At 36.6% G+C, this 26,219-nt stretch overlaps 1 protein-coding gene across 2 annotated transcripts; it reads right to left on the reverse strand.

Moving 5' to 3' along the window:
- Positions 1-11,604: 11,604 nt before the first annotated feature.
- On the reverse strand, positions 11,605-25,429 carry ptbp2a (polypyrimidine tract binding protein 2a). 2 transcript variants are annotated; one of them, XM_077245100.1, is made up of 14 exons: positions 25,265-25,429; positions 24,159-24,186; positions 21,769-21,838; positions 21,221-21,405; positions 20,938-21,078; positions 20,134-20,256; positions 19,861-19,971; positions 19,537-19,735; positions 18,116-18,231; positions 15,928-15,961; positions 14,593-14,685; positions 12,948-13,164; positions 12,787-12,864; positions 11,605-12,706 (listed from the first exon to the last, which is right to left on the reverse strand). In XM_077245100.1, exons 1-14 carry the CDS (start codon positions 25,270-25,272, stop codon positions 12,577-12,579), a joined length of 1,533 nt encoding a protein of 510 aa, XP_077101215.1. In that variant the 5' UTR covers positions 25,273-25,429; the 3' UTR covers positions 11,605-12,576. The 2 variants fall into 2 exon arrangements, with proteins under 2 accessions (XP_077101215.1, XP_077101214.1); XM_077245099.1 differs by having other exon boundaries at positions 19,525-19,735; positions 25,265-25,399.
- Positions 25,430-26,219: the final 790 nt, after the last annotated feature.

Raw genomic sequence — 26,219 nt, forward strand, 5'->3', positions numbered from 1 at the left:
TTTTGAATTATGTGCTAAAATTATGTATTTTCTGAACGCATGAACAAATTGTTACAAAACTCGGTATGGGTCATCAGTACGATGCCCTGAAGGAGCCTGAGAAGTTTTGAAAGCGCCACCTAGTGGTAAAATATATTTTTCAAATGCTTATAACTCTGGCTGTGGTTGACTGATTTGTGGTTTACTGTGGTTGACTGAGTCATCTCCTTAAGTTCCTGAATCCTTGCCGAGTCCGCAGATACCCAACATGCTAGGTTTCATCTTACAGTTTGTGTAGCATTGTGATTTAGCGCTTAAAAAACATTTGCATATATCTTCGAAACCGTTAGTCCGATCGAGACAAAACCACCATCAGAAGTTTGGAACCATAGCTCGTTAACTAAAATTTACTGCCCAAATGCCAAAATATTGATAGTAAGGGGTAGTAAAATTCAATCAAAGTCACGTGTCAGTCATTTTTGACGTGTTTTTTCACATAAATTTATATAACTCCGAAGCGAACAGAGATATTTTCACCAAACTTGGTACACACATGTACTGGCTCATTCCGAGGACACATGAAATTTTTTTTTGAGATTTTGCCTCTTGGTGGTGCTATAATAGAACAAAACATGAAATTACCATTGACTTCAATACAATTTTGTGATGTAAAATGCTATACTTAACAAATGCATTGCTGTAACATTGAGAAACTCAGAATTTGCCACCAGCACCATCCCCTGAAGGTACTCAAAAGATTTCGAGACAGCGCCACCTGTTGGTCAAAAGTTATAATTAAATTTCCAAAAATGCTAATAACTTTTGAATAGATATGCCTATTGTAATGACATAGATACCAAGATTGACGTATTTGGACGAACTTCCTGTCCGCCATCTTTATTTACTTTCAAAACCTTCTTTTCGAACTACTCCTAGACCATTCGTCCGATTTTCACCAAAATCGAATCATATCATCTCAAGACCATGCCGACTAAAAGTTATCGATTTTGTGACGATAGACTAAACCGTTTTCGTATACCGCAGCAGCAAAGTTGAGGCATGCTGCCAAAATGACTATTAAGTATTTATCTCTGCAATGCCTTCACATTTTGACACCAAACTTTGTATGTGTCATTGTCACCTCACGACCACATCACATCGATTTCATAACTGCGGCACCTATTTGTCGAAAGTGATAAACCATTAAATCATCTTAAAAGTTACTGTATATATGATTTACCAGCCATTTTGCCAAATTCTATTAAAATGTCTTTAATTGCTCCTTGCTGCAGTTGGTCTGCCACTCCCACCCATGATGGCATCTGTTGCCGCTTCTTGCACTTGGCCCCGGTAATGGCTGCTTGCAGCTATATTTATTATTATTATTATTATTATTATTATTATTATTATTATTATTATTATTATTATTATTATTATTATCCATAAAGAATCAACCTGTTTAGCATTTACTTTTGTCTTGGACATACTAAGTGAGTCTCTTTAGGGCATAAGACAATCAATAATCTCATATCTCTAATATGCACTGTAATCTAAACATCCAATCCAGTGATCCACTTAAAGACATGACTTATTATTCTTCTATGACAAATAATCACACACACCGGAGAATATAAAGCTGAGAGATGTACTATCCCCTAGAGATGTACTATCCCCTATCTCGCTAGGCTTTAAATAGACTCAGTCATGCTTCAGTGATTTACTGGAGATCTGGTACCTGTGTGCAAGGAGTTTTAATATACCTGGAGAAAGATACCATATACTGGACAAATTCAGTGGTGCCATCTTTGCTTCATGTTCAGTCGGTTATGGACAGATCCCAAATTACAACGTAAGCTTATTTCACTCGTTTATGCCAAAATCAAATTTTTAAGATTTAGCTTATATCTAGCTTGCAAAAAGTTTAATGGATCCTACTTTTGAATAGCCATCAACGGAGAAACAAGCTAGCATAATGATGTAGTTAGCAGCATGGGCTAATAAATGAAGCTAACCAGTCAAATTGTGTGTGTGTGCTGCAGTTCTAATGATAAGTTCCTTATCTCAAGCCACTGTGATATATTGTTTATGTGTTCCCTATGCCGTGAGAAACTTCAGTGTGCAGGACATTCAGCATGTGTTGGCTCCGTAATGCATCCTTTAGGGAGATTAGATCAGTAAAAGTGACCTCAGCTCCTGCATTGATGTCATTTCCAGTGCTGACTAAGTCCACAGAGGGAAGCTAAGTCTCATCGGCCGTATGTCATCATGCCAATAATCTGTTCATTAAATGAATCACATTGCAGGAATCATGAACATAATCACCTATTAGCTGAAGCATTCAAGATGTACCTTATATGTGTGACCTGTGTAGAGGGGGAAACATTAAACACTTCACATGAATCCATTTTGTGGGTTAAGATATGCAAATGAGAGCAGTGGAGAAACAACCCTTAAAACGACCAAAAATCAAGTTGAATCTAATATATGTAAAAACATAAGTTACCATGATTTGTGTTGTCAATTGCGGTTTATTGCATAATTTATATATATATATATATATATATATATATATATATATATATATATATATATATATGACCCTGAGTACCATGGTACCATACTCTTAGATTATCTTATTATCATACAGTATATTACCATAAAACCACACAAAGGGAAAACACTATAATAACATTTTTGGTATATTCAATATTCAATGTATATTCAAAGAATACCATGGTATAGTCCAAAAATATTATTATAGTGTTTTCCCTGGTGTGGTTTTATGGTAATACATTGTACTTTATTGTAAGGGAAGGATTGTTCCTGAGATCAACTTTTGTTTATATGTTGCTGTCAAATATGGGTGAATAAAATATGAATCAGTGACCCCAATATTCCAGACCACATTATGCATTATCTAACAGGCGTGATTTTGAAGAAACATAAAAACAATCTCTTGTTCTCCTGCCAAGAGCAAACAGATGGCATGATGTGCTGTCTGCGTATCTCCAGTTAGAAGCTTTACTCATATATGGTAATAGGGTGTTAAGTCTGACTGTTGTCTGTCTCAGACGTTTTACCTTGAGCAACAAGAGTAGTGCTTCTGCTTTTCTGCTGCCGGGACTGAAGTCAAACAGACGAGAACAGAAAATTCACAGCTTTGTGACCGGACCCTATTGACCCTTGGTAAATTGCGGTTGCTGGAAGGGTTTTAGTTATGCACCTATGGATTCCTCTCTGCTTGTGTTCAGACATGTAATTCTGCAGAGAAAGCTTAAGGTTGTGTGATTTGTGTTTTTGGTGCCCACTCATAACAGAAATCTGCAGAGGTTTTCCTCCTGGCCCCGCTGTATGATTAAACTACAGGACACAGAGATGCTAAAGATACAGGAGGTGTTAAACTAACCTCTGGAGGGGATTTGAGCAAGAATTAGTTTTAAGACTCTAAATTTGCAGAACTACTTACGTGAATTGCCTCTTTAAAAAGAACAAAGAGGTTATTGAGTTACGCCACACAAGCAGAAGAAAGTTCAGCTAATTAACACTGAAAGGCACAGTGGGAAGTGGAAACTTTATATCCAACTGTTATAATTCATCAGAATAGTAACTTATCAATTGCGCATTAATGGCAAATTATCATTTATATGATATATGTTTATAATGCAGTAAGGAAAATATAAATGTCTGCTGCAGGGTCCTAAAATTAGTTAAATTTTCTTCATGCATTTCATCATGCGTATATTTCAGATGTAATGAATATTATGTAATCTTTTTTTATTCCACTAATGAAAAAAAGTCATAATTGTCCTAAAAATAGGCTTCAGGTTTATATTTAATATTTATATATATAAATATATATATTATTTATTATTATTTTTTTATTAGTTTCTTAAAAAGTTCATATCCTACTTAAGGATAAAGACAAAGATATGAATTTTAAGTTAACATGAAACTGCATTCACAGCCCATTTTAGTCTTTTTCAAGGAAAGTCTGTTCACTCTATATTATCTATGAGCATCCAAGATTGTAATCTAGGGGAATCCTGAAATCTCAAAAACTGCTTGCTGAACTCACAATTAAAGAACATATTTCAAATCAGAAACAAAATATCAAATAACCTGACCCATAAATGTTGTTTCTTATACTCAAATAGCACTAATAAAACACATTTTTCAGGCTAGAGCAGCCAATGTGCATGTGACTTAATGACGTTACAAAAACCATTGGTGATTGGTTGTTTTATTTAGAAGGCGGGACATATTCTGGCATATTGTGGGACACAATCTTTGGTGAATCTGAATATTTAGTGAGGAGTTTTAGCTATTGGGAATTGGTTGTATCTTGGAAAATGGCTGTTGCATAACAGAATAGAGCAGAGCAAGATACAGTATAACAGAAGCAGAAGTTTTCTCTTTGGAATTACATACACACTAAGAACTCGTGGTCTTCCCATGTTTTCCTTGGGCCAGTCGGAGTACTGCAGGTATTTGGACATGTAAGCAGCAATATTAATAATAATAATAAAATCGTTAGCATAATTACACAGCATTAAAGTTAAATTATTTAGTATGTACACTTTGGTTCCACACTTGTACATTATTTCAGCCAATCTATAGGCTATAAAATGACCTATAATGCAGATATAGATTTCACATCTGGAAGAGAGGCATACGCATGTTTTTTGAGTACGCTCTGTATCACACATATGCACATTTAAGAAATGATCTTAGATCAATTATAGGATGTTCCTACACAAAATTTTATAAATGAGGCACCAGGAACGTGTTACGCAGATAACTTTTTAATAAAAATCCCCTTTTTTTTAAGCTATTGCTAAACCAAACCTGACCAGAAATTTCTTTGATATTTCTGGTTAGCTTCATTCTTTATGTCGCTCTCAATAACTAATCAGTTAATGCCTTAGGTGAATCTTATGTCTGCAAGGGAGACCTTAAAAAATGAGCTCAACCCTTGATATATGGACATGATTCCTTGGGCAAAAATCAACCTGGTGAAAAATAATTATCTTCATGTTAGATCTTGTAGCTCAGCTTACTACTTTTTACAAGATGTAATATAAGTCTCAGTTGTCCCAAGAATATGTCTGTGAAGTTTCTGCTCAAAATACCCCATAGATCATTTATTATACCATGTTGTAAATTTTTGAGTAGAAGGAATAACATGCTGTTTTCGTGCATGTATCTTTAAATGCAAATGAGCTGCTGCCTTTACAGAAGAGGGCGGAGCCTCTACAGCTCGTGCCTCGAATACTCTGTCAGAAACATCTATTTAGTTTTGATTATCGTCTCTATTGTGGTCACGCTCACGTGACATTGCAGTTCATCATCATTATGAAAGTTTGTTACCTGCATGGATTTTAAAGCCATTTCAACTTCATATTGTTTTCTGATCCCTCAACAACACGCGCACAGAAAGCTGGCTGTCAGACTGCGCGTCCTGTGAGTATTAAAACTAAGTTGTCTTTCACTTCGTATCGCGCTTAAACTGTCAAATACACACAAATACAGGTTATGTGTTAATTTCACATAAACAGTAGGTTGTCTGTGAACGCAAATAGCAATTAAATAAATCACATGTGTATATTAGATCTTTGTATTAAAGTGACAGCAGCGTAATGTACAGTACCTACTGCTGTGTATGCTGTTAATATGAATACAAACAAAAAAACAGAAAATCACTCACTGCTCTGTATTGAATAACTTTAGCTTTAATAAGAATACATAAAAACATGGAGATAAACATGGCGGACTGTGTACAGCTCCCTCAGGACGGGGTCTATGCTAATAGGGCAGAGTCAGTCGTCGTGGGCGGGGCATAAGCATATGTGACGTCATACTGATAGAATCTGCAAACAGCTTGTTCTGAGACACAGCTTATGATTTATGGGGATAAAAAAAAGTGTGGATTTTTTACCATTAGTGTAGGGTGGTTGTGTACTCACTGCCAACACACATTTATGTTCAAACACCATGTAAAAGTGAATTTTGCATAATAGGTCCCCTTTAAATAAATAAACTATTGCAAATATTAAATAAATAAATTAATAGCTAATCATTTCTATCAAAACCCTAACCAAGTTACGTGCTTATTTACAAAAACATAACCCCCTCTGAATCTCAGCGTAAGTATTTAAATATGTGTGGGGGGGGGGGGGGGGGGGTGGAATTTGCATACAGATAAAAGCTAGTTTAATATCACAAATTGTCTTTTTATACAGCAATCTTGCAGTTTGCTTTAATGACTGCATAAATGTGATTTCGCGGCGCAAACGGGAGGACAGCTGAGGAAGGGTGGAGGGGTTGAAGGAAGAAAATGAAGATATCACAGCCAAAGGTTTCCTATTCAGTGTGCATCTCCCTGTAATTAAGAGATTATTTACACATGCACACTCCTGTCGTTCCCTCCCTGAGCATCTCATTAGTGCTCTGACCTCTCCACCTGCTTCCTCTCTGACCACGGGAACAGAGAAAGATGGCGATGGAGGGGGAGACAAACCCGGCGGCTACTGAGGCCTTCTCAAAACATTAGCATGCGCGACGTCACCGCCCTTCTCAGCGTAGCATGTCGGGCTGAAGATGGCTGAGACCCCGCTGTGCCACAGAAACATCCTCTATATGTATAGACATTAGCCGATGGGCCGGTGCTTACAAAGAGGTCAAAGCGTGTCTGCTCCGAAATGGGAGGACAAACGATAAGAGTGCCTGTGACTAAATGGGGATCTAATTGCAGGCTTAAGGGGGGTGATTACAAGATTTTCACCTTTTGCAGTGGAAATACACGCATTAAATCAGACACTTGATGGTCTGAAGTAGAAGATTGAGATGATGATCAAAACTGTCTCAGAGATGACAGAGATGAGCTTTATTTAGAGTCTACATTGATGGAGAGGTATATATAAAAGTTCATTTAGGTGTGACACAAGGTCTTAGACTTTGACTTACAAATGGGCAACCTAATTTCGGTAGCACTTTATTTTACAGTTCTGTTCCACATGTTCATACTATTATAGCAATTACAATAATTGGATACTAACCCTAAACCTAACCCAGGTAGTTACCTTATAATACCAGTACTTTCTTGGGTAACTACACTGTAAGTTTACTGTAAGTACACATACTGTAAAATAAAGTGTAACCTTAATTTCTAAAGAAGCATTGAAGACAACAATTCACGCAAGAATATTTGTTGGTACACAATGTAAAATTTTTATACGAATATATTTTGTTGCATTGAATTCGACTATTTCAATTCTGTTTAATTAATTTACATGTTTGTTAGTGCGTTAACAATTTATATATGAATATTCAGTCCCACTTTATATTAGGTGTCTTTAACTACTATGCACGAACATTTAAATGAATAATTTGATATCATGGTGTCACAAACCGCTCTGAGACACAAAGTTTGTGGATCCAAATGCAGTATTTATTGAACAGGGTAATCCAAAGACGTAATCCAAAGTACAGGCAGGGTCAAACACCGGCATTGAATATGACATTGAATGCAACAATATATATATATTCATATTTTTTGTTGCATTGAATATGTTTTAGCTCTTATCAAAAGAAAGAACAGAGCCTCTGCTTTTAAACAAACCAAACAAAAAACTTTTTTATTCTAGCTCCATGCATTCTTTTTTGCAAACACTTGAATGTGGGTAAGTAGTGGGTAAGAAAATGGCATTTTTGTCAAAAACTTTGTCCAAATCAGATTCAGAACGATGATCAAAACATAAATCGAGTCCATCAACATCCCCAAAGCTTCACAGTCATTACGTCTTCCTGGGTCGTCATTTCATCCGGTAACTTTAGGCAGTTTTGATTTATATGCTTTTTAAGGTTGATGATTGCGTTAGTTTAAATGTGCATAAGCAATGCTTCTATCACTTGTTTCTGCTTCTTCTTCATCAGTGTTATGAGAATACAGAATCTCAGAAGTTGCTTAATATTGCCCCCTACTGTATAACAGTGAAAACATGGATTGCTGGAAAATTCTGTCAACGGCAGGGAATCAGTTAATGGAAATGCAGCAATTTATGTAGGAAATTTTTGTTGGTGCATTGAATGCAACAAATATTTGGATATACTTGTTGCAGTGACTAGAATTTAAACAGTTTTGTCAAAACAATACAATTTATGTGAAAATATTTTATAGCATAAAATACAACAATTTAATTAAATGACAAGTTACTAAATTTCTTTTGCACTGAATGTGATCATTTGCATGATGTTTCTGTAAACAATACTGAACACATTAACTGAACTGAATATTAGAATACAATATGAATACAATGTTTATGTTAGAATAGAAATAATGGTGTTAGAAACAATTTACACAGCAATTCAACCTGCTCGTAAAAGAGAGCTAATGAAACTAATCAGAACAAACAGAAGCTAAACAGATGTTATTGTCCAGACAGACAGACATTGGCACAATCCCACATTTATAGGCCGAGTGACTAACTTCTTGAAGTAACCATAGCAATAAAAAGACAAGCATGTCTGCTGAAGAGAGAAAAACCCCCACATACAATCTAAATCGATACTGTCATTATCAGAGGACCCAAGCTGAATTAGATGTCACAGCACCAGGGGCAACAGGGCTGACGCACGCTTACATTATGAGCACAGGTGATGTATTGAGATGGGCTGGCCCTTTAACAGAGCAGACTTGCCTGACTGCAGCGATTATAGATTAGCAGTTAGACTCGCACAGATGATCAAGCAGTGAACTTAGTAAATGGAATACAATATCACAACAGCAGGCGCTCGACTGTATCTCCATTAACAGGAAGGCAAACTGAGTTCTGCTTGCAACCACAATACATTTACACCACATAAAAATGACCGTCAATCAGTTAAGCAAAAAGAGTGATTGAGGGAGAAGGTGATAAGTTTTACATTATTTTCAAATTACAGGAAAATATTCAATAACTTTTGATTTCATCAATGACAACAACGACCAGACATAAATGGTTATTAAATGGTGTAAATAAAAACACTGCTGATGAAAATATGACAAGAAAAAAATAAAGTTTTTTTTAATGATAAAGTGACACACTTTGGGTTAATTAACCAATGCATCAAATACATGAAGTTAATTACAAGTATCTGCAATATACACATATGCAATGCTGTTTGCACAACGGTATAGGCCTACTCAATTTTAATTTGCGAGCTTAGGTTTTCACATGGACAGGTTTCATGTGTTTTTGTTAAGTAATGAAAAATGTATGAATTTTGATCAAATGTAGAAGTTGTTTTCATCATTAACTTGTGTAATATTGCTTATGTATACACTCTACTATTTAAAATAAATATAAAAACAAAGTACACATTATGCAACAATATTCTGAATAATAAACTTTAACACAATTGTGTGAAAAAAATGTCTTAACTCATCATTTTGGTCAAATAAGTTAAAAACGGATATGGAAAAGATGAATAATGGAAAAATATCTACTAAATAGCTACAGTAATGGAAAGTAAAGCTGAGCGCACGGCACTGTGGGATATGGTATCTTTCACAGTGTGCTGTTTTTGACTATTGTAGGAGGGTATTTTACAATATAAATTAGAAATAAATTTATAAATAGTGACGAAAACATAACGAACAAGCCATCTTTGACGAAATACTTTCCACAAACAGTTTTCACCGTCAATTCCGAAATGCATATCAACAGTGTATGCTATGTGTTTAGCAATGAAAAGAACCTAGAAAAACTTGATCGAAAAGTGGTAAATAAGCAAAACTGCTAATTGACACGTAACTTTGTCCTACATTAAGACATCAGGTGTAAATCTCCTCACCAAAGGTTTTATTCCCAGGAAGAAGGGTTTATATGGAAAACAAAAGGCCAGCGGAGAAGAACAGCTCCCTCGCCTGTGCCAGCGTAATGGTGGGTGGATACAGATGTCTGGAGCACATGATTCACGCTCCAGACGAGGTATTGATTTGGTCTGGGTCCCTGCACTGATTTATTGTGTCATTTTTGTTTATAAAGGTAGATCGAGAACACGAGTGTTTCGATTTAAGTGTGCAAAATAAAAGCAGCGTGGAGCAACGTTGCCGTCTGGGCCTGTGATGAATTGCAGCATCCGGAACCCAACTTTGAAACAGGCTAGAGGATTGTCTTCATCAGACAAGGCAAGACAGGACGTCCATCACAGTACGACCATCCAACAGAGACTCAATAACGGCACAGAGCGAGAAAGTGGTGAAATGAAGGAATGCTGGAGGGGGGAGTTAGAAAACCTTTGTTTTAGGCACAGAAGAGACATTTTGGACGCATGTGAAATTGAATAGGCTACGGTTTAAGACACAACAACTACAAACTTGAAGGAGACTATACATTTCGCATTTAGGTTTTATTGCATGCAACGCTGGCTTGTTTTTCAAATCCGGTCTTTTGCATCAGCATGATGCAAAGAAACACTCTTATATAACCGTTCATGTGGAAAGGGTTTGTAGAACATTTTGCCTCCGCTTAGGTCCATTATGATATCTCAGCCAGAGATTTCATAATGATGCACAATAAAGCATAAGCAATGGAGCGTTACTGTGTTTTTACTCATATGGTTATGTACAAGCTGTGTCCGAAATCATTAAATCGCTATTCACTATATAGCCTATTCTTAAAAACAAATGTTCCAAAAGGGGGTTTTCGCGGTTACTCCATATAAGAAACATTTTTTGGTTCAGCAAAGAACCATTTTTTTCTTAGTGTGAAGGACATTTTAATAATCTGAAGAACCACTATAAAGCAGCCAAGATTCAATGGGGGTTTAAGGTTCTTCAAGGAACCATAGATGCCAGTAAAGAACCTTTATTGTTGTGTAGCAAACACCAGTTCACATGGACTGAAATTGAACACTGCACATTATGTACGACATCACATCCTGAATGATGAAAAACGACTTAAAAATGGATCTGAAACAAATCTTCTAAATTCCATCTTCAGGTCTGGCTTGTACAAGAGATTACATGCCATTTTTTGCATTTCAGACTACAACAGACAACCTAAGTGGATTTCAGTCAGAAGACAAAAAAAATCCTTTCAACACTTGGTCCACCACTCAATATCATAATTGAGGTAGTTATGAATTGCTTGGTGTTACAGGCACTAATATTATAGAAAATAAAAACTGAAAACAAAACAAACATTCAAAAAAAAAAATGAAGGTCATGGATTGTTTTACAGGTGCATGCAAAATTACAGGTTAAAATAAATGCATCAAATTCAGACCACTTTAAAAGGTCATGTGCTTGCTGAGAACTTCACTGTAAGGATAATTGTTTTTAACATTAGAAGGGCAGGAGCACATGAACATGTGATGCAGAATCAAGTGTCAACTGAAGTGACCAACTAAAAGGCAAAGCAATAATCCAGGAAGGATGGATCGGTCACAAGTGAAAAGGATTTACAGGGTGGGAAATTATGTTTTTTTTAACACTTATGCTGCCAAACAAATATTTTTGTCCAAATCCATTTAGCCAAAACCCAAACTTTATGAAGTTTTTCCCACCCTGGAAGAGAACAGGATAAACCATAAACGTAGTGAACAAACAGGAGTGAGGGGCAGAAGAGAGACAGAGAGAGTGAATACAGAACTACACAAGTTTTTATTGAGCATGCTATGGATAAAAGCAGAAAATAGGAAGGAAAAAGATAAATCAAATCACAACCAAGTCAATCTCCCCCATTTTTGTTAAAAAAAAAATCTTTTAATTTTGCCACATCCAAACTATGCCGAATAATACATATCTATGAATGTTTAAAAAAAAAATACACAAGAACCTTTTGTCCCTCTAAAAATATCATCGTGTGGATTGCCAATCAATATTATTTATTTCTCATAAGCCTGTTCATGGGTCTCCTCTCCGCAGTAAACTGCTCAATCATGGAGTAAATTAAGACTATAGGCACATAAACTTTGGTCCCTTCTACTGTAGTTGTCTTTCCAAATCACACAAAGAAGTGATTTCCAGTCCATGAAACACAAGGATTAATGATTTCCCATCAATAACGTGAGGTTTGGCTGGATTGGTGAGTTAAGAGCGGGCCTAACATCTCAGTGATGAACACTAGAGAACCACAGGTTCATTTACAATTCTTAAACCAAAACATCACAGCCATTAAGAATTGAACAAACACAAAAAAAGAGAAAAACATTTCAAAGGCTTTTACACACTATACAGACACGAAAGGGGAAAAAATGTTGTCTTAACAAAACTTAGTGTAATATCTCACGCTCAGAGGACTGCCTGGGTTTGAGAAAAATAAAGTATGAAAAGATTTATGTAAGTTTTGTAAGGCACATTCTTTTCTGCTTATTATAAGACGTTCAGCCTTTACATCACGACACCCTTCCGTCACTGAAGAGTGTATGCGTCAGAAAGAGGGAAACGGGGTTAAAAAAAAATGTCCTTGAAAACAGTCACAATATTCCTTCTTACAACATCTTCTTGAGGAATGAAACTTGGGAGAAGAAACTCAAATTGTGGTCCCCAGTGTATTTGAACAGTCAACAGGTAACACTAGAAAAGAAGTTGGGAGCAAGACCTTTTGGGTTCCTTTAGATGGTTGATTTGGAGAAGGAGACCTTCAGGTGATGGTTATTACCCATGTTGTAATTGTGAAGGTCGATCAGGCATTGAATAGCTTCTTCGACGGTTGTCATCTGAATTAGGGCCATTTTGTGATCTCTGCAGAGAAAAAGCACGGTAAAAACGGTCACACAAGAGAAAGAAAAGGCAGAAGTGTAGCTAAACGGCGACATACTTACTGGAAAAACTTGAAAGCTTTCACAGTGCCACCGGAATTGGAGAACAGGACTCTGAGGTCTTCTTCATTTATGTCTTGCCTTCAAAACATGACAGAAAAATGTCTTAGCTATGTGGCGACTGACACAAAGATTGACAAGTGGCGAATAGCACTTTTACTCACGGGATGTTTGACAGATGCAGTGTGCCAGAAGGCGGGAAGATGTTCTGAAAGTTCTTGGAGCCGGGCTTTTTGAAACGGTGCAGTGGTGAGTTTGTGAAGTCTTTTGTGAGACCCTGGTCATCTAAACCATCTCTCGGTAACTGAACGGTCTGATGCTTCGACATCGTAACGCGAATGATCTTTGAATACATCTTCTGACCGTTTAGATGGCTCATAGCTGAGGCACAACCGAAGAGAAAAGAAAAAGACATGGAGAATCATGACGTAAAGTACAGACAAAATCCACTACCGTTTGGGGTCGGTATGATTTTTTTTAATTATTTTTTTTAAATGTAATTTATTCTGGTGATGGAAAAACTACATTTTCAACAGCCATTTCTCCAGTGGCTGAGTTTACATGGACCCTAATAATCTGATTGTAATCAGAATAGTAGCACAGTCAGAATCAAAAAAAAGTTTCATGTAACCACGTCAATCAGAATGAACTGGCCAAATTTGATTAAAATTTTATTGGGATTGTAGAGGGTGGATTAAACCTTTTCTAATCCGGTCGATAGGAAACACTTGATCAGATTGAAAACCGAAACTGGAAAGTACTGGGCATGTGTAATGACGTAGAGATTGGCGTACTGACAAATGACGCGTGGAACGAGCTGTTGTTGTTGCCGAATGAAGTGTCATAAATGACTGTTTTGTCAATCTAAAATTTTCCTTCCACTCGTCTGTGGAGTGGAGTAGGACAACGTCTCACAAGTTGTTGTTTCAGACTCTCATTCACAGACGCCTTGTTTCAGCCGCTTGATAAATAAAAGCAGTATGGCACAACGGCTCATGTGCTCGTCGTCTCCTAATTAGGATCCGAAATAAATAAATATTACTGATCTATTCTTTAAAGCAAAGAAAAGAAGCAACATAGGAGAATGGTTAGATGGTTATGGTTGCACAAACAGCGGGAAACTATATTTGTTCAATGTGCACGTCAAAAAATCTATTCCGATTTGAAGCTTGTGACATAAACGCACGCGCGCATCAACACGATCACTTTATTTAGTGATCTTGGTGATAACATTAAGTGCTGTGCGAATTCATCAATCGTAATTAATTCATTCCGATTGAAAGAAAAGGTGTCCATGTAAACGTAGCTACTGTCACGTGATCCTTAATCCTAAATAAAGTATTCATTTATATAAAAATCTTTCTGGCCCCAAACATTTGAACAGTAATTTATATAAAAACCCACCAAATGTATAAACATACATTACATACTACACATTTAACTTCTGGAATGTGAGTGAAATTCAAAGGTAAATAATATGGACGGGGCCCAATTCCATCCATCAGGATTTGACTGTTTTTCAGATGTTTTTATTATTGGGTAATATTATTGAGCCCCGCCCACACTGCCTTGGGTCAAGTTGTTTAAGAGGGAGCGAAAGCTATTAGATTTTGATGATTATTTTTTTCATTTTGAATGAATCCTGCACAATCAAACCAAGGACATTTATTCTGAATGAAATGAAATGTCTATTTTGATTTGACATCATCTTTAAAGCCTGAATGCAACTCAATTGGATTTGACTGGCGTGTAAACTTGGCCGTGACAATAACTGTTGTGCTGTTAAGGATGTTTCAGTATGCATCTTACCAAGCTGAGCCTGGTTCATATCAGCCATCTGTATCAGTGCGCTGTCTTTCTTATTAAAAAGAATCTTCACACGCTGCACGTCCCCATAAACTCCTGCGAACAGAGCAGCCAGCAGCCAGAGGAGAAGCGAGAGAGGGAGGAAAAAGTGAGGAGTGAGAGAGTGGAAAGATAGAACGACAGACCCAAAGAACGTTCATCGAAATGGAGAAAACTAGTCAAAACCTGACAGAAGACTCGGATATATACACCCTCAAATTCAAAATAAATGAAGAACTAAGATGGGACATAAAAACTGTGCAAACTGAACAAAGATCACATGCACTGAAACAAATTGTATACTTAAAAATACTGAAAGAAATAAAGCAAAAGACTTACTCTAAAAGCCAATTAATGATAATGGTTTAAAGTCAACATGAAATTACATTTATAATCCATTTATACTTACATAATGTATTACCAGGAACATTCAACAAGAGAAAAAAAATGTAGGGCTGGATTTGAATCCATTCAGAACTGAATGTGTTTCTATGCTAAAACAGTCTCAGTCGATTGTGAAGGACAACAATCACTAGTACCCACTTTTGAGGCTTAATTTAAATGTAAAGTTCATTGTTATTCTGAAGTTAAAGGGATAGTTCACCCAAAAATGTAGCCATCATTTATTCTGTCAGCAACATTTCATTATCATAAATTCACCCTCAAGTTGTTCCAAACCTGTATGAATTTACTTCTGCTAAACACAAAAGAAGATATTTTGAAGAATGTTGGTAACCAAAAAGTTGATGGGGCCCAATTGACTTCCATTGTATTTTTTATGTTCCATACTATGGAAGTCAAAGGGGCCATTAGCTGTTTGATTACCCATATTCCTCTTTTGTGTTCAGCAGTTCATACACCTGCTCATATAGGTTTTGTACAACTTGAGGGAGATTTTAGAGAATTCCCTCAACAATTAATAATTAGCTACTTGACTTGTTCACCAATAACAAACTCACATATCAAACCAATAACAGGTTTTGACCAATATTTTTAGCCAGTATTTACTTAATCAGCTCTTTAACATTAAGTTTACAGAAAAAGTTAGACATTAATTCTTTGTTCAGTGTGCTATATATAGTCTAAAAAGAAATAGAAAAATATTAGAAATTGCATATGGGTTATCAGACACGTAATATCTATAAATAATCAATAATAAATATCTACAGAAACGTGCATTATTGCTGTCAATTGGGTCAATTTCATTTCAAGTTGACTTTAAATAAAATAACGAAAAGCACATGAATAATAATAATAACAGAAACCAAATGAAAAAATGTAGAGCTAACGAGAACATACCGAAGAGGGTAAACAGACTGTGGGGCGTAACCATCTTTAGAAGGAGAGAGGAGCAAGCGGACAGAGAGAAGAGTCGAGGAAGAGCGGAGATGAACAGATCATCCATAACGGAGGGTGGTTTCCGCAGAATGGTGAAGTGGTCATGGATCATGGTTCAGGGCGGTTAATTGGGGGGTCCGAAGTTTTGTTCAAGCAAATAAAAGCATGAACAACGAGGTGTGGTCAAGGTGTGGCCAGAAGAAGGGACCAAAAAAAAAAAAACAGGATATGAGGGGGAAAATAAAGAGAGAGAGAGAGAGAGAGAGAGAGAGAGAGCGAGAGGGAGAGAGAGAGAGAGAGAGAGAGAGAGAGAGGGAGAAAGAGAGAGAGAGAGAGAGAGAGAGAGACAGGGTGGAAGAGAGGGATAAAAATCAAAATGAAGAAAAGAGGGGGAAGCAAATGCAGAATATAAATAAAAGGGGGACAAAAAATATAATACAGGTCAGTACACAGGAAATGCAGGAGTTTGGTCAGAGAATGGCTGCTTTATGCATTTTTACATTATCAAGCAAATAATTGTGCCAAATGTAGTTACCCAGTTCAAGGGTAAGGATACATTCATACCAAAAAATAAAGTGGAGAATCTGAAAATGATAACAATGATCTGAATAACAGCAGAGTTATGACGTTTTAAAGATGCATGCAGGAGAATGAAGATCAGGAAAAGCCGAAAGTCACAGTTTCAAGCCTCCGGTTCTTTGTTATTGCCATGCTTGCGTGGACATGAAAACCACCTTTAAAAGTTATGGTGTGAACAGACAAAGTCACTATTGACCTCCCAGCAATACGTGCAGTCTGACGTTTAAACAGCAGAAACATTTGTCAATTATATCAAATGAGCAGAGCAATGCCACGTCCATGGTTCACTAACTTTCGCAGAGTGAGAGACAGAGTTTAGAGAGAAAATTAGTTGCTCTGTGGAACTTGATGGACACACAGAAAGCTGTCAAAACACACAGAGACAAGCACTAACGGATAACTTCAGATAAAACAATTAGTGAGAGTTTGTTGTTATTATAAAAACAAGTAGGTTTAAGAACAACATAAGTGAAACTCACAAAAGAAATGCCTTGGTCATATTTCACCCCAAAATCAGAAGTAAAAAATCTGAAATGAAGCCTTTATTTAAAAGAAAAGAAAATTAAGTCTTTATTTAAGACCACTAAGTTGTATATTCCTTACAACAAATACCATGACTGAAATGTACAATTATATTTAAATTACAAGCAATAAAATACACAAGTGAATTAGTGGTGCATCACTAAATTCACGGTTTGGATCATATTATGGTTTTTGAGGCACGAAATCGTATTATGTTTCAAGAAAGGGGGGGGGGGGGGGGGGTAATGTAGATGCTGTCACTTTAAGCGACAAAAATTGCTTAAAGTGTTGTTTAAATTTTTTAACAATTTAACCTAATAAACGGATCAAATTTAATGATACACATCAGATTTCTTTCTCAACTGTTTATGTTCACTTAAGACATAACCAAGTTTATGAGAAATGACTTGCAGAGATGGGTATTTTAACATAATTTTGTGTGCATGTGTCCGTTCAAGTGCAATGAGACACAAAAGAGGAATCAATTCGGTGTACACACGCTATCTGAAACGCGCCTCTCTGTGCGTGCGCGCTTCGGGTGAGTGCGGCTGTATGCTCAGATAATAGCGAGCGATCGAGTTCTCTTTCGCCTCTTCTTGCTGGTTTAAAATCGCTGGAATGTGTAAATTGTCAAGAAAAAACACGTGCAAATGATAAACTTTTACTCTATGATGGTTAAACTTAGCAATTAATCCACAAATGAGGCCATGGGTCCGGCTCCGTACGGGTCACGGATCAACTGCCATCATCACTGCACACCTAATATATATTAGTTAATTCGTTACATATTTAAAAGATTTTTATATTTAAAACTTAAAACTTTTTGGGGTTCAAACATGACCAGAGAATTTCAGTTGAGTTTTTGTATGCATTACATGTACAGAGTGAATGTACAAGGTAAAATGAGGCTACTCTGCAATTACAAATTGGACAATCTTACACTTTATAAGAAAAGGAAGTGGCACTTTCTGAGTCCAAGCAAATAACATGGCATGACAAAAAGAAAAATGTAAATGTAAGGGAGAGGCTAAGATGCAAGTACACTGACCTCTTCGTTTAGATTGCTAACAAGCAGCACTCCACCAGACCCCGTGTGACCGGACAGAGCGACTCTTCCAGCCGCAGCAGCAGCAGCCGCGGCCGCACTCAATGGGCTCAGGGCACCTGCAATCACACAGGTACCTATAAACAGGCATTCTACTCCAGAAGTTCATTTAAAGTGAGATTACATACATGAACATAGCACAACACTGCAGCATTTGTAGAGTGATGTTTAATAGGTAATCATTAGGCCAACTTTACCTCCAGAGGAAACTTTTAGAAAGTGGCTTAGCCATCACCCCATATCTGTTTTAGCTGTGACAGCCAATAAAAGCTGAATTACACACAGCTAAAACATATTAGTTCTTTATCCTGATGTTAGAGGGACCTGGTTGAAACCATGTGGGGTTTTAAAACCTAATAATTTTAAGCCTAATATCAATAAAATAACTGCTTGATTATGTGACAGGGGAAATGTCAAATAGCATTTTAAATTAAGAGGCCTTATGAGCAGATCTCAGAGAAAAGGTCACTCGAGCACTCAGAGACACAGGCCTACATGACATTTTACAGTACTTAAGAGCACATTCCAATTATATTCAGTCTTTCATAAACACAGCTTTATATTTTCATTTTCACACTATTCAGACAGAGTTAAATCAATGAAGCTGATTGAAATATTGTCCTTATTCAGCGGCGCTCAGAATCAAGCAGGTCTTAAATGGGTGATGGTTATGATGACAAACAATGTTTAGACAACCAATGATCAACAGATAAATAGACAAACATCTTTGGAAGCTGCATCACCTCTTGCTGTTTTTTAAGCATCTCGCACCATGAGCGTCACATTTTTTAAGATTGAGTTGTGTCAAGGTTAAAAAAAATGTCCTTTAAAAAAAATCTCTCTCAGGACACCTTGAGTGAACACCCCAGTTTGTTTAGCATAGCTCTGGACTGAAAGTCACTGCTAAGAGTGTTCATGCTAATTTAATACTGAAAATAATTTATTTTTAATGACAATCGACTGTATTAACAGTTCTCGAAAATACATTCTTCATGTCAATGCAGACAAAAAATTTGCACAAATACTGTTGGTAACACTATCTCGATGGTCCACATCAGATATTCTACTGACCATAAGGAACTTTGCAGGTACCTGTCAACTTATTCTACTAACCTGAACCTGTAACATTACAATCTACTAATATTTTAATGAGAGTTAGTTAAAATGTAGTTACTTATAGATAGTAGAACATCTAAAGTGGACCATTAGAATAAAGTGTAACCATAGTGTTTCCTTTCATACAGGTTTGTAACGTGGGAGTGTTAAGGGCATGTGAATGAAGACAATAAACACAAAATAGATAGTAAAAAAAAAGAAAGAAAAAAAAAAGAAAAAAAAAAAGAGCCAAGTACCTGGGATCTTACCGAGCAGGGAACTGGAGTCTTTACCCAGGGCAGCAGCCATAGAGGGATCCAGAGAGGGCTGCCCATCTCCAGCAGGAAGATCTGGTCTGGTGTAGTCCCTGCTCTTATCGTTATTGTATTTCACATTCAGGTTGACGAGTTTTGAGTAGTCTATCCGAAGGGTACAGCAGGAATTGTAAATGTTCTGACCATCTAGAGCCTAAAAGACAACCGAAAAAGATAGAAAAAAGAGCAAGGTGGAGAGACAGAGAGAAAGAATGTGTCGTCTTCGCAGAGCACTAAAAACGTGCTTTTCACATGAACTTCCGCTGAGAGCAAACCCACCACTTTAGCTTGCTGTGCATTGGTTGGATCGTTGAACTGCAACAGGGCCTGAAACTGATTGTTCTTGGTGAATGTGATGATTTTCATGACGGTGCCAAACTTTGAGAAGATCTATTGACAGAGAAAGCAGAGCATTGAGGGGAGCTATCAACAGAGGGGAAAAAGACATTACAAAAAAAAAAAAACAGAATTAACACACAGCATCAACAGGACATCAACTTGTCACTAATATAAACTGAATAAGAGGCTGATCCAAACTGTGGCGTCCCCCACCTGCTGCAGCACATCCAGGGTGACGGGGTAAAACATGTTATCAATGATTATTCTCAGTACTGGACTGGAGGGCGCACCGCCACCGTTGCTAGAGTTGGACCCTGATGTGGGAGTACCACCTGACTGGAGATCGGACACAAGCACGATTTAAACATAAAAAACACAATAACTTGTCATAAAAAATGTGGTCCTCATGGCAACTCATTCTGGCCACGAATTGCCCATTTAGACAGGAAGAAAAGTGACTAACAACAGATTGCTTTGTTACTTGCCATTACTGTTATTTTTAATTATATACCACAACAATAGACAAACAGTCAAAAGTTTGAGGTCAAGGACTTTTTGGGGGGGGGGGGGGGGTTTTGGTTAAAAAAATTTATACTTTTATTTAGCAAAGATACATTAAATTGTGACATTAAAGACATTAATAATGTAAAAAATAAAAATAAACGCTGTTTTTTTAATTATATATTCAGAGTTATGTTAAATTGTAATAATATTTCAAAATTATTACTATTTTTACTGTATTTTTTATCAAATAAATGCAGCCTTGGTGAGCAAGAGATTCTTTTTTTGTTTGTTTTTTTAAAGCATCAAAAAAAAAATCTTACAGATCACAAACTTTTTAACAGTAGTGTAAATTCAAACAGTGGTGCAGCAGTCTACATGCAGCAGAAAATGTCTATTGACTGAGCAAAATCTCATTGTCCAAATCAGCGCTGTCGGCTTTAAAGATCAATTATCTTCTGATTGGCTGTTGTTTGAAGTATTTTGACTTTATGGATAAGTTAGGTAATTTGTTACCTGGTTTGAATTGTCTGTCTTGAGTTCTTTGTGATTAGAATACTGTATGTAGACAGGCATGCTACGGACGTGAGGCGTCACAGCAGAGTAATAATTGACCATTGTCATGGCAGCTTCCTCTGTGCTCAGCTCCAGAAACGCCTAAAGACAAAGATGATTTCAGTGAAGAGGCAAGTTGAACTCAACGAACTCAAAACTGTTAGTCAGACCAGATATAGCAAATCTCTCTCAAGAACCAACTCTGACAAAAGTGAAATTGAAAACATTTCAGCTGGCCACGCACCTGGTTTTTGCCTTTCAGCATAAGGATATTGGTGACCTTTCCGAAAGGAAGTCCAAGGGCAATGATCTCTGTTTCCGAGACATCACTGGGTAACTTTCTGATGTGGAGAACGCGGGACGGTGGAGCATCGCCGACTCTTTCTTCAACTCGAAGTTTTTTGCTGTCACTGCCATTGGATGTCGTATCTGCCAAAGGTGGCCAGAAAGTGGACATTACACAGGGAATAAAAAGGAACACGTTTCTTTATAGAAGAAACACGAGAAACAAAGATTCCCTTAATTGTGTAAAGGCTTTCCTCTACTGAATAGGATACTGAAACTATTGTTGGAGAAGCTGTAATAAGATGCAGAGCACACATAATCGCAATTCTGGTCACATGCTTTTAAGCGTGGGTGCCCACCTACAGGAGATCGTAAGGTTATTCCCAGATAGGATCTTCTCAGATCAGATATCACGCTGAAACATCTGTTATAATTTGATCATTTTAATGCGGTTCATGGTGGAGAAAACAGCATATTTTTGGGATGATGGAAGTCAGGGACACTTACCGCTGATACTGCTCAGCCCAGAACTGGGGCTGTTATACATGCCGCCGGACAGCAGCTCATCTGATCCTCTCTGCGGAGGCACACAAAGAGAAAGATAAAATCCCGCCCTCCAATAAAGACATTCTACCTTCACAATCCTCTCAACCAAACAATGAAATACAGCTCTCTGCGGACAGCTTAAGGAATCACGGCACATAAAACACACGTCCAGGCGCTCCAGCCTTTCCGCCTTATTTTTCTAGATTGTTGCTTTAATCTTGTTGAGTCGAAGATGTCAGACACTGTCATCTCATCCTGAGCTGCCCACGTTCCCAAAGGGCCCCGGCGCGATCAGGCCGCCGCTTGAAGAGCAGCTAAAAGTGAAGGATGGGATGGCAGGCAAATAACGAACCGGCGCCAACCAAACTTCCTAATAGGATCATCTCAGGTTAGTGCCTCCCAAAAATTCCACCGAATTGTTCTTTATGGATGTGGCTTTTACGGCGCCAATAAACTCGCCGCCGCGCCTACCTTCTGGGCATCGACACTACAAACAATCAAGGGAATGGTGAATTTTACATCGAAACGACAGAAAGCAGAAGAATGCATTAAGAGATGGCAAGGTCTTAAGAGACAAGCCTCAGCATCAAAACTGATTAGAAAGGAAGAAACATAACTTTAAAGCAATAAAATCAAATGCTTCTTTTTCCACCTGCTTTCCCAGAAAGACTGGTTAACATTGTTTTCCGGGAAGGGAAATTCTGTTGTTGGCAAACAAACCGAGTTAAAAGGCCTGTGTTCAGAAGGCATCTCTGAGAAAGAACAAGTTCTTCTCTAACTATCTTGGACATAAACTGCCCCCATTCAATTACTACCAGCCTAATTTTATGAAAAGCGGAGATGGAGACCTGTAACAGGCCTGTATCTAATATATAAGGGACAATTCTAAATTTCCGCACAACACTTTTCTTTCTGCGACATAATATCCAATAATGCACTTAAATGGCTTGGCAATTCTTTGTCCATTCAAAAACAAATTATGTTTGCATCACCCAAGGCTTCTTTGTCTTTTTTCTTGTGGATTTGACGCCACACAATACGCAAATAAGTTTTTAAAAAAGGGAGACAAATTATGCCCCTGACAGCAATACTAAAAAAGCATATATTGCATTTTTGAACGAGGTGACAGTGAAATTCTACCCGAAGATATATTCTACCCTATAGCTTACAAATCAGACAGGACAGCAACAATTAAAGACAAAACTGCACTAACACACACAAACACACATATGTAATATCTGATGTCAGCACTGAAATAAGGCCCCAGCCGACACCATCCCATTTCAGAATTATTAATCTCCATCCAACAATGTTTGTGAGGGAATGGCAAATATCTTAAATGTGAGAACAGGATGGTTGAAGACTAATATGCAAGTTTATTGACTTGATGTACTGATTGTAGATCCTATCCTTGCTGTTTATGGAGAATATGCTAAGTTTGACATAATTAGTTGAATATGAAAGAGTGAGATGACACTGATTTTATCTCAATATTTTTCAGATATTGCCATCCAAACAAAGGAAATTTAAGAAAATATGGAATTGGCATGAAATCCATGTAGTGTGGGCACTCCAAATTCACTTTAATTCATCTTCCACATATCATATTTTAGAAACACCTAAAAATGTAAACTCATGGGTTTAATCAGGCTGCTTTAAAATGCTATAAAGTGAGCAATTTAATACTAACTATTAATAATAATATTAATAATATATTTCAAAATTTAATAATATTCCAAACATAATAATATTCCAAAATTAAATAAAAAATAATCCTCATCAATATGTCATTGCTAAAATATAACATTATGGGTGGCTGGATTCCATGTAACATGAAATGTTATATCTGTACATTGTTTTAAAACTGTTAACATAGCTAATAATAGTAATTATATTCCTGTTCTATTTTGGTGTACAAAGCCTTAAAATGACCATTTTACTGTAAGGTTCAAAGATCAACGTGAATAAATGGCTTCATCTGTAATTAAGATTAAAATGCCAATTTTATAATCATGACAGCCCTTTTATTTAATGTTTTATTATTTAAAAAATGCCCTACTTTGCTGTGTAACAGTGGTAAAAGAATGCCAGCACTGCTCTCGTATCCGTGGGGTCAAATTTCTGTTGTGGTTTCCACTTGGTCTCACCAGTGCAACAGGCAGACATCTATTACAAAACTAAATTTCACAACATTATGATCATAGTAATGTTGTACTGTTTCCTTTGTCAGGTTGCTATTGCACTGCAAAATCCTGCATGAGGTTACTTGAATTATTCTATATATGTATTAATCCATCCATCCATTAGCCAAACTACATAACTGCACAAAGGAAACTGAAAACAGTCTTTACCTTTACACCAACTGCGACATCACCAATGCTGTTGAAAACAAAAGTGAAATTTGATCAGACAGATACTAAACACCAGGAATTGTCATGCAAGAGAGGGAGGGCTTGAAATCCTTTAACCTCAATCTTTTCAAATCCCCTCCATTATTCAATGACAACAAATTAAGCTGATGAACATTTCACCATTTCATTACTGTGTCCCAATCTTCCTCCAACAGGCCAGGAATGCAACTATAATGATCAAAAATGCTGTCTAGGTAGGCAGCTTACTAGGCTTCAAGACTAGAGTTCAAAAAGGTTGCTTAGATATCTAGCAAAATAGATTTTGAGACAAAATACTGAAATTGCTGTCTAGATAAACAGATCACTAGGTAATGAGACTCAAAAAATGGTAACTAGGTAACTTAGGCAGATCTAAAGTTTTTGGCACCATGATGTCCAAAATGCAGTCTAGGTAGGCAGCTTACTAGATTTTGGGACTGTGATGTCCAGAATGCAGTCAAGGTAACAACCACTCACTAGTCACTAGAGTATACAGACCTAGAGTATACAGTCTTTAGTATCAAAGATGTTAAGTTTTTTCGGTTTAAATACAACTCAAGAGCTTTGATAGCCACTAAAAGATTGATTGATTTTATTAGTTTAACTACAAAAGCTAACGTGAGGCTAACAAAAGAAACATAATTGCAACCTAAATAAACCCATAATGAGGTCCACTGGGAAATTAAACCACATTCTAGCACATTAACATAATAATTACAAATCAAAAAGTAAAAAGACTTGTTAAATTAAACTCATGTTTAATTTTGTATGGACAACATGAGCAAACAAACAGCTAGTGAAGCTAACCTGCTAACGCATGCTTGCTGTTTTTGACTCATTTTCGTTGTTTCCTAATATGAGGTCTTGCGGATTGTATCTATTGACATGTTGTATAAGGCAAAACCTACGATACGGTGAGATTATACATTTGCAATTGTTTAGGTGTTTCAATACACCGTTAGCGTGTTAGCAGCGTTAGCATTTCAATAAGTGTGAATACACTCTTCTAATTCGCATTTAAATTATTATTTTATATACACATAAATGAAGAGCGTTTTGATGCTCACCCGTCCATTTCTGGTGATCTGTATAAAAATAAACCCGCTGAAGAATGAGTGTGTGTTATTCCTCCTCACTGGCTTTAGCTCAGACACACCAACACACACACACCAGTTACAAAATGGAGGCGGAAACTGAAACGTGAGTACACACACACACACACACACACACACACACACACGCACACACACACACACACACACACACACACACACACGCACACAGAGACAGCTACTGTAAACACAATACATATGATACACATACACACAGCTACTGTAAACGCAAAGACCATTTACTTTTAGCCGGTAATATATAAAATAATGCTAATTAATATTAAACACACACACACACAACTGTAAATAGGCTGGTGTAATATTTTATTGTAAACCAGCAATACATGAAAAAAAAATATATTTTTTTTGAGGAGGTAACAATGTTCAATTGCTTGTTTTTTTCAAATTTCAGGTGACTTAATGAAGATTTCAGTATCTTCTAACTTTTTCCACATAGAATTCCTCCTATAGCCTAATACTTCTGAGGAATAAAATAAACACAAATGAGAAATTGTTTCATAATTTAATCATATTCTATACATCTATCGATACAATTAAGATTGGATAACTCAAAAAAAAAACTTGGATATCGAAGTAATTTCAATTTAAAACACATTAAACTGACTTAAGAATGAATTGAATCTTGTAAAACTTTTTTAATTTCGTAACTTATTTTGATTAGGCAATGTACAAACATATGTTGTTACAGTGGAGAATACTGCCATGCATTATTACAAGTCATGCATTAAAAACCTATACATAATTTATTAAATACATTATATGTGAGACAGTTTTATAATCCACCTTCAGTAAACATGAAAAAAAATTGTCAATAATAATAATATATATGATTTAGTTTTAGTTATCACTTTTGTTTTCATTAAATAATAATAAGAACATAAATACAATG

This window comes from Siphateles boraxobius, unplaced genomic scaffold, assembly GCF_051911475.1.
Source record: "Siphateles boraxobius isolate OS27281-9 unplaced genomic scaffold, OSU_SipBor_1 26, whole genome shotgun sequence".
NCBI lineage: Eukaryota > Metazoa > Chordata > Actinopteri > Cypriniformes > Leuciscidae > Siphateles > Siphateles boraxobius.

Excerpts from the sequence above, each read along its gene's own strand:
- ptbp2a (XM_077245099.1), bottom strand. Across the intron at positions 21,406-21,768 it reads TGGGCTGAGCAGTATCAGCG|ATACGACATCCAATGGCAGT; the intron begins GTAAGTGTCCCT and ends CACCTTTGGCAG. Across the intron at positions 15,962-18,115 it reads TTAGCAATCTAAACGAAGAG|ATGGTTACGCCCCACAGTCT; the intron begins GTCAGTGTACTT and ends CTCCTTCTAAAG.